Raw genomic sequence first — 14479 nt, forward strand, 5'->3', positions numbered from 1 at the left:
TCTTTGGGAGAAAAATAATCATTTCTTCTATTCATATTAGTGAGAATTTAATGTATTTTAGTATAAATTCCCATTAAAATCAAGAAACAAAATTTTGAAAAAAGGAAAATTTTTTACTATGAATTACGAATCGTACCGTATGAACGGGTTAATTCGTGTACTTAATTCTGAGAGCGAACAACGTTGTTCGGTTTCCAATGGAAACATGCTATAATTCTACCATGTTTATGCATTGCCTAGATATATTCCCATTAATCGTTTTATCGATTATTTTGTAGTGTTTGTTAAAATATTCATATCATTACTTTCTGCGCCATCTACATTTCAGATTAAACACATTTGTATATATATATATATTTTTCGATTTGTTTTCAAAACCTCAAACCAAATCGATTTTACATTACTTGTCAGAAGACATATTTTGTTGTATTTATAGTTTAAGCATTGTCTCCCTTTGTTTTATGGTGTGGACATCAATAGATGTCGCTATAACACGTCTGATAATCGATTCTATTACTTTTAAGTCTTCTTGCCAGCAAATTTTAAAGAAGACGAGATTGGACCGTAAATACGTTTTTGTAATCAAAGGACTGGCCGATCAGAAAAAAATTAAACTGTTCATGTTTAGTTTCGTACAATAAAGATGATATTGGTGATAATCGGCTCAGATTTGTATAGATAAAATGGCTTTCATATAAAATCTAATATAATTTATTGAGAATTAAATTCCACATTCCATTCTCCTTGCTCGCCACATCCAACAAACCATAAGTTCTCAGTTGTATGGCTAATTTTCTGCATAGCAAAAAACTTCAATTGGTTCCTTTAGCTAACATAAATCAATAAACATAACTTTTTAAAATATTTGAGATGCATTTATTGTTTTTTGTTGTTCCAAAAACATCTAAAAACTAAACTTAGATTTAAATCTTTGGATTCAAAAATATTATGATTTAACATGTTAAACTTGTAATAAGTACAAATGGCTTAGAAAATAAAAGCTAAAAATAAAATTACTTAAAAATATACATTAGCAGAATTGAGGGAGATTCTAAATGACTTTTCAAAATCTTAAATTTTATGACTCATTGTATTCTCCGGATGTGTGTTTGTTTCAATATTTTTGCTGACTTTTGCAATGAAGCGAAATCTAGAACAGCCACATTTTAATACTTCTAAAAAAATTGAACAATTTATATATTGAACAGTTGCTGTAATCAAAATGGAATTCAGCCTTAAGATGGACACTGAGAGTACTATGGCCCGTTGGTATAATTTGAGAATGATTGAATAAAGGAAATTTCCAATAAATCGAAATTTAAATCTTACTCAAACATACGTGATGTATTGTGTACAAATTAGAGAGTTTTTTATCAACGGACCATTCCAGCAAGCATCCATCCTTTTTTAAATTTAATATAACACTAAATATATAGTAATACTATTATTTACAAGAGAGGGTGGATATTTTGCCTGTGTATGCTTATAACTTATATAAAGTACATAAATATCGAATAGTTTAAGATAACGATACAGCTAAAGATGTAACATTTTAATGATGTGCTTGTTATAGCTATTGACTTGGAGCTCAAGGGTGCACTGTCCATTAACATTTGATAGGGACACAGACTGGGTGGTTTAACAAATGTGGTGAAATTGGGATAACGTATGATTTCAGAGGGCTAAATGGAAATAAAAAAGAAAACATATATTTAGTAATGTAATATGGAAGATGCAAAAAGAAAGTGAAGATACTCGAACAAACAAGCCAACACTGTTCTGATACTCACAATAGATACAGCATCATTGGAAACACGACAGAATGTCATGTGTTTGCCATTTATCAGGCTCTGCTCCACACGTTTGGTAAACAATGGCTCCGACCAAGGCAACTGATTGAGATGTGATAGGAAAGTGCGATCATGGAATTCCACTGGATCGGATATGATTAATTTATCTGTAAAAAAAGGAGAATTTTATAAAATTTGTTTTTCCACACAGAAATATACAAATCTACTTACTTAACAAGGACTCTTCATAGAGGATGTCTTCCTCAGTCATATTTGCTCGGTTGGGTTTCGTTTTGGCATAAATAGTGTCTGGTATGTAGTCCAAAATATTGCCATTGTAAAGGAATAAATTCTCCACGTCTGTCATATTAAGTGAATAGAATTGATAAACACCAAATGTTTCGAAGAATTCCCGCACTGGGGTCATACTGTAACAACCAGCCAGATCTATGCGAGGATAGTAGGTGATGAAGGACAGACACATTTCTTGTTTCGTTGAATAGCCACCAAAGGTTGGTCGTTTTCTTGATGAGGTCTGCAAAGAAGATGATGGTTGAATAAATAAATAAAAACAAACATAAATAAAATAAAAATTTAAGTAAATAACAACATAAATAAATTGAAATTTGAGAATTAGAGGTAATGGAATAGATTAATAATGACCAGAGGCGTAATATATATGTGTGTGTGTATAATATGATCAAGACATTAAACTAAAGAACCAAAGACTTTACAAAAATTTTAAGTTTTAATGTCTCTGAGACACTTTTTCTATGCAAGCGGTTAAAAAAGTGGACATGCTATAGAAGCATTGTTTAGAGGAGTTTTAAAATCACATCCGATAAGGCCCAACAAAATATTTACAAAAGATGTTAAGTCAAATGCATAAACTGAACTAGACAAAAAGACTCATAATAAATAATTAAAAAAAGAAGCTAAATTCGGCCGGGCCGAACTTTTAATACCCTCTACCATTTGGAAGGAACTTGAACAATTGCAAAAAATTCCGAAAACTACCACTTAAATGAAAACCGTCATATGGGGACTATACGAAGATGTGGACCTGTTTTGTCGTAGGCTGTAGTGCCCATTACGAACTTCGAATATGAAATATAAAACAGTTCCAGTGAATAATGTCGCAAAAATCATGAAAATACCGAGCATCGGGAGGTACCGTTATACGAAGACGTGGACATGTATACAAAAATTTTTGCCATAGGTTGTAGTACCAATTAAGATCTTCCAATACGAAATTTGAAACGATTCCGGTGAATAATTTTGCTGAAATCATAAAAATACCGAATATCGGGAGGTACCGTTATAAGGGGGCTATACGAAGACGTGGAACTTCATACAAAAAATTTAGTCATAGGCTGTAGTACCTATTACGAACTTCAAATACGAAATTTGAAATAATTCCGGTAAATAATGCGCTAAAATCATGAAAATATCGAATATCGGGAGGTACCGTTATATGGGGGGGTATACGATGACGTTGACCTGCATACGAAATTTTTTGTCATAGGTTGCAGTATCCGTTAAGATCTGTCAATACGATTCCGGGGAATAATTTTGCAGAAATCATCGAAATACAGAATATCGGGAGGTACCGTTATATGGGGGCTATACGAAAACGTGGTAGACATGTTACATTTACGAACTTAATCTGTTTACTGGTAAACTATTCAGTACGGGTATGAACATTTTAGCCTTCTTTCTTAATTCTTTCGAAGGATAGCGTGATTACAACAGGCAAACGGACATCGCTAGATCGTAGAGCTACGTTTCTCCCATTGTCTCATAATTTGCAATTATTTTTGTTCTTTTTCAAATGAATATTTTAAGTGTTTCGCGAAAATTCATATTTTCCACCCACTTACCTCATATGCACAGTCCGTTATTATGTAATCGCCTGGCAGGACAACAGTTTCATTTTCCAGCTGTCTGACCTGCTGATAATTGTAATCATAATTATCATCCTCAATGATCCGTGGCAATTCCTTGCCGTTTCGTACGTGTCGTAAAGTCATTTTACGCCCAGCACGATGTGAATGCAAAGTTCCGGAAATTATTTTAATACCATCTTCGGGAAACATCTGTGTATGTGTGTGCGCGCACCAAAAAGCGAAAAAGAAAATATTTTAATAAAAATTTCAAAGGTTACGATTGAATTAAATGGAAACATACCACGTTCGAGCAGGAGGGACCACATATACCAACATTGCGATATAACTTTTGGCCGGGCGGTATTAATTGGGTGTCGGAAATGGAAACGCCTGAAATCATGACGCCACCATCATGTTTTCGCAAATGTTTGCTGTAGTGAATACGAAATCCGGAATGGTCGGTGGCTGCAAAAAAGTTAAACAGTTGCATAAACAAAAAATAAAAACCAAAACATTGAAAGTGGCCATAAAAACGGAAATGTGCAAAGGACCAGTAGAGTACATTGGTTTTTTGTGTTACCTTGCAAAGCTAACGGATTATCGTAGTGTATTTCCAGCATATAGTATTTTGCTCCGCTCTTGCCGCCAACTGGTATTCCAACATGGGGTGGTAGAAATTGACCTGGAAAACAAAACAATCAATGAAATATCCATGCACACCCACCCAAATTCCAAGCTATTGTAACAGCATTGTAAACAAATTGATTTGTTTTGCTGCCGGCCCGTGTGCCAGACACACCAACCGACCAACCATCGAACGAACGAAACTAACCTGTGGAGCCAATTGACCAAACGGCAACCGGTGTAATACAGGCATCCCAATCGCGTGGCGTCAATAAATTGCTATTGCAAACGGCACCGCTGCTCTTTACCCACACATCCCACGAAGCCGGATCAGAGCCAGGATATGATTTAGTAGAACATTCAAACAATGTCATGTGGTGTACCAACGGTTGTGAGGATACGCTGCAAAGGTTATATGAATTGGAAACGGGAAAAAATTAATAAATTATTATTTTATGGAATGACGTTCGTAAAAGAAATGAAAAATAAGAACATTTAATAAATTTTCGAAGATAAATTAACTCGTTTAAAGAGAATACAATCTAGCAAAGTCTCAATAAAAAGTGAAGATTTAGTAGGGGGGAAATAGATTAATGAATCTATTTTTGTAACGTAGCAGATAAGTGGTGAAAGGAAATAAAGTAAAATGCAAACTCATTGGAATGGAGCAACAACAAGACGTGACAATCAATAAATTTTACCATTATATGGGTACATTTAAGAGGTTTTGTAATATTGGATGATGCGAATTATAGGAAGATGAAATATTTGCTTCTGTTGACAGTTTTTTTGTCTTCATGGGTTTCAAGAATTAAGGGATATTAAAATCGCACCATACACTGACGTATGGGGCTCAAAAGAAAAATCATATAAAGAAAATATTTGTTTTCATGAAAAATAATGTTTCTGGTAATATTTCACGCATTTTCGTTTAAATTTTCATAAATATTTAGAAAGTACTATTCGTGTTGTAAGAACGCATGGTAGAATCAAGGAAGAAAAGCCATGCAAACATATGTGTACAATTTTTTCAAAAATTATTCATTTGACAACATCTCATTGTCAAAATTTGTATTTATAAATCCATTGTACATACACAAATCAGAGATGGGAACCTCTTTTTATGTAGAGAAATGTGGCAAGGTAAATTACAGAAAATGCAGAGATGGGTATGCTTTTTTGAAATGACTTTACCTTCCTAATTTTACCATGCAAGAACGTCTTAATTCGTGTAGATTAAAACCAATGATAGGTTTTCAAACGCCAGTGAGAACATGGCATAAAACATTATATAAAGGTGAGAGTACATAAAAGGATATTTTGACTGGCTGGAGAAACAAAGGATTTTTAGGTTGGTTAAGTTAGATCTTGTTTGTTCTTTTCCGAAAAAGCCAGCCGATGACTGAAGCCAGTCAAAACAAGTAAAAAAGTATCGGTCGGTTTTGCCGACAGATGTATACCCTCAGCCAATGTTCGATTATTTAAAAATATTTTGACTTCTGTTATTTGAGCGTTTGGAGCAGGTAGCAAATAAAATGGTCCGATTTCTACCATCTTTATAACAGATCTTGTGTTGATGGAAATATTTTAGATATACCATGTCTGGAATGGAATCGGATGTTGATTTCGCTTTTTATGAGCTTCGTGGATATTCAATTCAAATTTTGAGCATTTGTGAGGGATGTACCAGAAGCAGCGGGTCGATATTGTCAATTTTTGCACCAGACCTAGCACTGACGCGAATATTAGAATATGCAAAGTTGAAGCAAAATCGCATTATAATTTTTTTCTGTGCACAAAATATGTATTTTTTTTAAATTTCGACCATTTGTGGTGGAGGTACCAGAAGGGGTGGACCGATATATTCCATCTTTACACCAGACCTTGGGTTAATATAAATATTGGGATGTGTGAAATTTGAAGACAATCCGAATCTTACATCACATTTTATGAGAGTTGTAATTATTCAAAATTTTGACCATTTGTGTTGGAGGTACCAGAAGGAGTGGACTGATATATTCCATCTTAACACCAGACCTTGGGTTAATATAAATTATGGGATGTGTGAAATTTGAAGACAATCGGAATCTTACATCACATTTTATGAGAGTTGTAATTATTGAAAATTTTGACCATTTGTAGGGGAGGTACTTGATGGAGTGGACCGATATTGTCCATTTTCACACCTGACCTTGCACTGACGCAAATAATAGGATGTGCAAAGTTGTAGCAAAATCGGATTATCGTTTCTCTTTCTGTGCAAAATATATATATCTCCGAAATCTATCTAAGTTTGACAAAAATATTAGGATGTACCAAGTTTGGACCAAATCGGATACTCCCTTCGAGTGTTATCGTGCGAACTGGCTGGCTGGCGGGTGGACATCACTAGATCGACTCCATATTCTGAAACGGATCTGGTCCAAAGAGACCTAGTGTCTGAAACCGTTATTTCGACTAGGCACGTTTTGACCGTATCAAATGATATATACCCTCTGTAGCCATATGACTGTATTCTGCTACCATTTTTACTCTGCCAAAGTTCCGACGGGCAGAAATTTTAATACCCTCCACCACTTTTGGGGGACTTACAAAATGTAAAAAAAATTGGCAAAATGCTTTAAAAATTATCAAAATACCAAATATTTGGGTGGTACAATTATAAAGGGCCTATACGAGAGCATGAGTATGTCAATCATCTGTCACAAAAGGTTACCCATTACGAACTCCTATACTAAATTTAATACAGTTCCTTTGAAAAATATGACATAAATCATCCAAGTACCGAATATCGTTAGGTACAGTCATATGGGGACTATACAAAAATGTGCGACTATATAGATAATACATACAAACTTTAAAATAATTCCGTATAACAATGTCGCTAACATCGTCAAAATACCGAATATAATGATGTACAATTATATGGGTGTACCTGTATGGGAAATTTTCTGTCATAGAAAGTAGGTAGAACTAATGGTGAGAATACATAAAACGCATTTTTGACTGGCTTAAGTCATCGGCTGGCTTCTTTGTAAAAGAACAAAGGAGCGTAGGGTTAGCAAGTATAAATTATGGGCCGGAATCGCACTAAGTCAACCTAAAACTCCGTTGTTCTTTACGAAGAATTGAAAATTTGACAACTTCTTATTGTCAAAATGTTTATTTATAAATCAATTGTGTACAGACGAATCAGAGATGGGAACCTGTTTTCAAGGAAGTTAAATTTGACTAGATGAATTACAGATAAATGCAGAGCTGGAGTGAGTTTACCTTGAATTAATTGTACTAATGTTAAATCCAAATTCTAAATTTGAAATAATTTCAATGAAAAATGTGTCTAAAATCGTGAAAAAACCGATGCTAAGAAGTGGACCTGTTTAGGCGATTTTTATCCAAATTTGAAACAATTCCGGTGAAAAGTGTGTCACAAATAATAGAGTTACTGAATATTTGGAGGTACAGTTGTATATGAAATATACCAAAACGTGGACCTATATTCTCTGCAATTCGGTTTAAAATTGTGACGAAAACAGCTTAAATTTGCCGGTGCAGTCATACGAGGCTATACCATATATGGAACATTTTCAATACCAACATTCATGAAAAAATTGCTCAGATGTATTTTAGATCTACATCTGAGTAAGATTTAATCAATTTTCTACATTTCGTTCGGAAGAAATCCGTCCACAGACGGACGGATATGGATAAATCGACATACAGCTTTATGATTTCATTCTCAATTGATTTGTCGGTATCGCAAGGCTTTTAACGAAAATAAAGCAATTATAGGTTATGTATGTACAAAACGTTTATGTACAAGATGAAGGGACACACCTATTTGTTTTTTCTTCTTTCGTTTATTTTATTCTAAACCAACTAAACAACAATAAAAACAGTATATGATGAAATTGTCATTGTGGACCAATTATCTTTGTCATCTAACCAAATATTCTCCCCTACACATTCATACAAACGTATGTTCGTTCACACATACATATGTATGTACGGGGATGTAAGTTCCTTGCAAACGACGTTTATATTACTCAGCATTACGTGTTTAGGTGTTTTTGTCAGCTCTATTGACAATAACCGAGAACGGGGTACAACAATAATGGCGGGCGCCAAGGACTATTCGGTGGTAAACTGTCAATAAAAATGACATGGAATCTTTTTGCTGTTCAACGAAATTGTTTGTTTGCAAAACACGTCAAACAGATGGATAAGAACGGTCGTTGTGTGACATTCTCAACAAAAAAATACAAACCTTGCTCGTGTCAACAGCGCTTCGTAACCAATAATGTGATGTTTTTCATTGAGACTGGGTGCTTTAATGATTTTACACCAGTACAATGTGTCCATGGACGAGTCAATGGTGACCTGCAAATGATTAATATTAAACATTAAACATGTTAGAAATTAAAAAAACCCAATATGTTTTTCAGTAACCGCTACTTACATTCTGCACAGTAACATCCCATTTCTGAGTATCTTGCTGATGTCTTGTGGCACTTGAGGATGAAGGGCTGCCGTGAGTCTTACGAAACATTGGGCCAAGCAAATGTAGAGGTTTAAAGCCGCGATTTTTTCCATGTCCCTTTAAGTTGCCATGTATGGGATCGGTGTCACCGAAAGCCCAGAGAACTTTTATTGTGTCGGACTGTAAGGAGAAAATAAATTATAATAATAAATAAATTAAATATAATGCGTTTTAAATAAAGAGTAAAACAAGTTAAATCGTATCAGTCGGTTTTGCCGACCGATGTATACATATGATTATTCTTTATGGAGAGGTTCCGAAGCAGTTGGCCAATATTGTTCATTTCGTATCTGAACTAAGTCTTATATAAATATTACAACGTGCCATATTTGGACTATATCGTCTACTTCCTATATTTTATATGCGATATGTGCAAATTTTTGGAAAATGTGGAAATATGCGTGAGGTACCAGATATAGCGGACCGCAATATTCCACTTCATCTAATACAGATAACAATATTGTATTCCATTTTATACGAAATTTGTATCCCTTCATAAATTCTGATTAATTACATGTTCATATCAGATTTCTGGTTAAAGGAAATATTTATTAGATATATCAAGTTGTATAGAATCGTCGCAATTATGACAAGTATTGGAAATTGTGACTCTTTGTGGTTGAGGTACCAGAACGGTACCTCAATCACAACAGATTTTTCGTTAGCAAAGAGTTTGGATGTGTGACATTTGAAGAAAATCGGATGCTTATTTCGGATTTTATAATAGTTTTTGTTATTCGAAACATTGACCCTTTGTGGAGGAGGTACCAGATGAAATGGTCCGATCTCTACCAACTTTATAAAAGATCTTATGTTGATAAAAATAATTAAGATTTATCAAGTCTGAATGGGATCGGATGTTAATTTCGCATCTTATGAGCTTCATAGACCCTTTAAGGGTCAACACCAGACCTCGGGTTAATAAAAATATTGTGATGTGTGTAATTTGAAGACAATAGGACTCTTACATCACTTTTTATAAGAGTTATAGTTATTCAAAATTTAGACCCTTCGTGGGGAAGGTACAGGGTGAGATGAAAAAACTGCAACCAACTTCAGATTGTTGTAATTTCTAAGCCAGTCTGTTAAAATCATTCCAGCGACAGCTCATTTCATTTTTACAAGCGCGCAAAAGCATTTTGGTGAGAATTTTCCAGAAGAAAAGTTATTCGTGATTGAATTCAAGCGTGATAGGGTGATTTCTTTACATTTGGCTGGAAAACCACAAGTGGCTATCGTTAGAGCACTCTAGCATTTAAATGTGAATAAATCTTTTGTGTCTCGTACCATCGCTCGTTACCGTGATACTGGTAGCGTAGCCCGACGTCAAGGGAGTGGACGGAAGAAAACAGTAACATCAGCAGAAATGGTTCGAAAAGAAGCGACTTGATCGAAACCCGTGTCACAGTGGCCGAAAATGGCTCGTGAGCTGAACATATCGCAATATTATATTCGGCAAATACTGAAAAATGAAAAAAAGTGCAAGAACTAACACCGCAATAGAAAGAAAATAGACTCAAAAGAGCTAAAGAGTTGCTTCGCTTGGCCGAAAGTGGTGAACTGACGAATTTGGTTTTCTCCGATGAGTAAACATTCGTTATCCAGCAGTTTGTAAACAAGCAAAATGATCGTGTTTACATGCCAAAGAGGTCAGCGGCTTTTTCGGTTGATCACCAGAACTCAAGCGCCGGCTATGGTGATGATGTGGACCGCCATAACAGCCGATGGTCGCTCTTCGCTCGTATTAATCAACCATGGCATCAGAATGAATGACGAATAATATCGCGAAAATATTCTGGAGGGCATGCCTTGGGCACGCAAACAATTTGGCCGCAGACCTTGGACATTCCAACAGCACTATCGCCCTCAGCACGCGCCATCCAAGAATGGTTACAAAATGAGGTTCCTCGCTTAATTTCCAGCGCACAATTGTGTCTATTGTACCTGGATTATTTTGGAAAGCAAGGTTGGCACTAAAAAACACCAAAGGGTCGATCACCTCAAGCAAGCGCCGGGAATAGGCCAAAATACCGCAGAGCAACATTCAGCAGCGCCTTGGCCGTAATTCGTGCCAAAGGTGAAAAATTTGAACAAATCTAAACTTATTCTAAAATTTGAAGCTATTTCCGACATTGTTTTGCTTTCATTTAATAAAATTAAAAATTATGTCGTTTGACTTTGTTGCAGTTTTTTATCTCACCCTGTACTTGATGGAGTGAACCGATATTGCCTACTTGATGGAGTGAACCGATATCGACCTTTTGTGGTGGGACCTAACCGAGAACTGATGCAAATATTAGGATTTCCAAAGTTGGAGCAGAACCGGATTATCATTTCGCTCTCTGTGCAGCAAAATATTTTCTTTGAAAATTTCGACCTTTTGTGGTGGGGGGATACCAGAAGAAGTGAACTGATATTGCCCATCTCCGAACTCGATCTAAGTTTGATCATAATATTACGATGTACCAAGTCTGGATGAAATCGGCAACTTGCTTCGAAAGTTATCACCTGAGTTTGTAAATTCTTGGCGGACAAATTTTTTCTTGCAACACTTCTCCTTCCTGCGACAATCAATCAGCTGTTTCTGATTATGAGTTGATTTATTTGTGTGCAATCTATTTTAGAACATCGCTAGCCTTATTACTATGTTTTTTTTAATAAAATGGAACAATTCTTTTTGTGGCTAGTGGCTAATCGAGCTTTTACGTACTTTGTTTCTTTTTGCGGCAGACCATTTGCTATGTTTTGATAAATCCGCTGATTTCTAGCAATTTTTTCAGTTTTTTTATAGATCATGAAACTACAAGGCAAGAAGTTGCTGTACAATTCCTGTGGGGAAAAATCCAAACTAAGACTGTAAAGCTAAACGACTCATCAGTAGATCAGCTTTTCTGCGTTGAATCTTCTCATAGTTCGTTTACAATCTACAGTATTAAATAAATTCAGTGAACATTAATTTTGTGAGTTCCATTGGCAATTGGTTAAATAAATCATCATAAAGGTGGTTATTTTTACAAAAGAAGTTTTTTTATTTAATACTGTGGATTTTCTTATTATATCTGCTTGTGAGCGATATTTACACCTAAGAAAGTAAAACAGGATACTTTCATAAGAAATTTCAATTAAATGCCGATTAGTGAAAATGTTAACAGATAGATCTATGTTCAAATGACACAATCGATATTTGATGTTTTTGCTGAGTTCTCTCTCTCTCCCTTTCGTTCGAGAGACCAGTAACACTTTAATTTCACTCTCCTCAAATCTGTTTACCGCTAATCGTAAATAATTTCGTTTTGATTAAGTGAAAATATTCCTAGTATGTCCAAAATAAATGGTAATTTTCCAGTCGAATAATTTTATATTCAAATTCATATATCTTTTTTTGAATGCTTTAATTTGTTATCATCACTTGTGTGGTATTTTCCTGTAATTTCATGCCTTTCGCACAGCTCTTACATGTGTTCAACAAAATGACATCTGTTCGCTACGCATTGTCTGCACCATGGCTGGTGATAATAAAAAACACGAACTGGAGGAGGTGGATTGTTATGGCAATACGGCCCTATTAAAGGCATGTTACCTGGGCAAACTGGAGGCTGCCATAACCCTTTTGCAATTTGGCGCCAATGTCAGAGCTGTTAACCACTATGGTAAGGAGGCAGAATGGGGGTAGCCAAATAATAACAATATACATAAATCCTTTTGCACACAGGACAAAACGCTCTGACCTTGGCCACATGTTCGGGTAATATGGATTTAATACGTGAATTGTTGCGCTATTGTTCGTACAAAGAATTTAATAATAGCACCCTGACACCGGCATTGTGTGTGGCCACAATGCGGCAGAATTGGTCGCTGGTTAAATTCTATAAAGATTTAGATAATCACAATAGTGAAGATATACAGACGGCCCACGGTAAGCTCCTTAAAGGACGAAGGTAATAAATTTTCTACTGATAAGGTTTGTGTTTTTTTACAGGTTTGAATTGTGAGGATCTCATGTCGTTCTTTAATCTACGTAAACCTGTGGACTCAACAAAACCATTTAAAACCATACATGTGTAGGAGATTTTTGTGTGTTTTTCTTTCTTTGTTGATTGGGTGTATTGTGTTTTGGGTTAGTTTAAATAAATGTTATTTTTTGTAATGTAGTTTGATTTTGAAGCCCTTTTTATTGACTTACCCCCAATGGAATGTCGTAAGGATCACATGTTTCGATTTGTCTATAAAATTCCACCTGAGTATGAGTGCCGTTTTGAAAGCCATCCAAAACGATGTAGTTCTGGGTGTCATCCTGTATGGGAGCTGCGTTACGTTCCGTGAACGATCCATGGCAATCCTGAAAGAAATGGAATAAGAAAATTTGAAATTAAAGTTGCAGGAAATTATAAGTTGATGTATGGGACGAAAAATAAATTAAAAGTTGATAAATGATAAAATAAATGAATAGGTAGAAAATATTTTAATATTAACAATTTTGCTAGGTTTTCGTGTACGGTAACGGGTTTTAAGTAAAAAATTGTAAACATTTATTGGGTCTTCAAAACCAATTACTCTATTGCAGGTTCGGGAACAGAACTATTCTTATCGAGTCGTAGAACTTAGAAGGTAACCTTGTTGAGATATATATAAATAAATTCAAAATATCCAAAAATCAGGGGATGGGAACCTATTTTATTTTCAGATTAATTTAAAAAAGTAAATTCCAGAAAATATAGAGCTGGATATAAGACTACCTTCTTTATTCCAGTTGAAACCATGACCTTGGGAATCTGGTGAAATATACAGGGCGAGATAAAAAAAACTGCAACAAAGTCAAATGCCATAATTTTATTTTTTTTTTTAATTTTCTTGAATGAAAGCAAAAATGTCGGAAATAGCATCAAATTTTAGAATTTGATTTGTTCGAATTGGTCAACGTTGGAATTATGGCCTTCAAACGGCCAATGAAACCGTCACACGGTGATCGAATGTTGCTCTGCGGTTTTTAGGTCCATTCCCGGCGAAGCGCTTGCTTGAGGTGATCGACACTTTGGCATTTTTTAGTGCTAACCTTGCTTTCCAAAATACTCCAGACACAATAGTCCAACGGATTGGTATCCGGAGATTTTAGTGGCAATTGTGCGCTGGAAATGAAGCGAGTAACCTCATTTTGTAACCATTTTTGGGTGGTGCGTGCTGAGTCCTGTTGGAATGTCTAAGGTCTGTGGCCAAAATGTTTGCGTGCCCAAGGCTTAATACACCCTCCAGGATATTTTCGCGATTAATACGAGCAGAGAGCGACCATCGGCTGTTTTGGCGGCCCATGTTTTCTCATCGTAGAAAACCAAATTCGGCAGTTCACCTCTTTCGGCCAAGCGAAGCAACTCTCTTTCGAAGCTCTTTTGAGTCTATTTTCCTTCTGTTGCGGTGTAAGTTCTTGCGCTTTTTGGAATTTCAATGGATTTACCCCGAGCTCATTTTTCAATATTTGCCGAATGGAATATTGCGATATGTTCAGCTCACAAGTCATTTTTCGGCCACTGCGACGAGGATGCGAAGCAAGTCTTTAGCTCTTTTGAGTCTATTTTCCTTCTGTTGCGGTGTAAGTTCTTGCGCTTTTTGGAATTTCAATGGATTTACCTCGAGCTCATTTTTCA

At 35.5% G+C, this 14479-nt stretch overlaps 2 protein-coding genes across 3 annotated transcripts in view; one reads left to right on the top strand and one right to left on the bottom strand.

The window, feature by feature from the left end:
• Positions 1 to 853: 853 nt before the first annotated feature.
• LOC101901370 (MOXD1 homolog 1) overlaps positions 854 to 14479 on the bottom strand; it is a 46743-nt gene continuing 33117 nt past the window's right edge. For both annotated transcript variants that reach the window (XM_011295388.3, XM_011295389.3), the window contains exons 2-11: positions 13024 to 13179; positions 8760 to 8960; positions 8568 to 8680; positions 4509 to 4702; positions 4257 to 4358; positions 3978 to 4141; positions 3671 to 3886; positions 2022 to 2325; positions 1791 to 1957; positions 854 to 1682 (exon numbers count right to left, since the gene is read on the bottom strand). In XM_011295388.3, the coding sequence (XP_011293690.1) occupies positions 1491 to 1682; positions 1791 to 1957; positions 2022 to 2325; positions 3671 to 3886; positions 3978 to 4141; positions 4257 to 4358; positions 4509 to 4702; positions 8568 to 8680; positions 8760 to 8960; positions 13024 to 13179 (1809 nt within the window). In that variant the 3' untranslated portion in view covers positions 854 to 1490. The remainder of the gene's footprint in view (positions 1683 to 1790; positions 1958 to 2021; positions 2326 to 3670; positions 3887 to 3977; positions 4142 to 4256; positions 4359 to 4508; positions 4703 to 8567; positions 8681 to 8759; positions 8961 to 13023; positions 13180 to 14479) is intronic.
• LOC101901032 (DNA replication inhibitor plutonium) lies at positions 12027 to 12991 on the top strand. Its single transcript, XM_005186297.4, has 4 exons — positions 12027 to 12174; positions 12290 to 12490; positions 12553 to 12756; positions 12820 to 12991. The coding sequence occupies exons 1-4, from the start codon at positions 12159 to 12161 to the stop codon at positions 12903 to 12905; spliced, it is 507 nt and encodes a 168-aa protein (XP_005186354.1). The 5' UTR covers positions 12027 to 12158; the 3' UTR covers positions 12906 to 12991.

Source organism: Musca domestica, unplaced genomic scaffold, assembly GCF_030504385.1.
Source record: "Musca domestica strain aabys unplaced genomic scaffold, Musca_domestica.polishedcontigs.V.1.1 31, whole genome shotgun sequence".
Lineage (NCBI taxonomy): Eukaryota > Metazoa > Arthropoda > Insecta > Diptera > Muscidae > Musca > Musca domestica.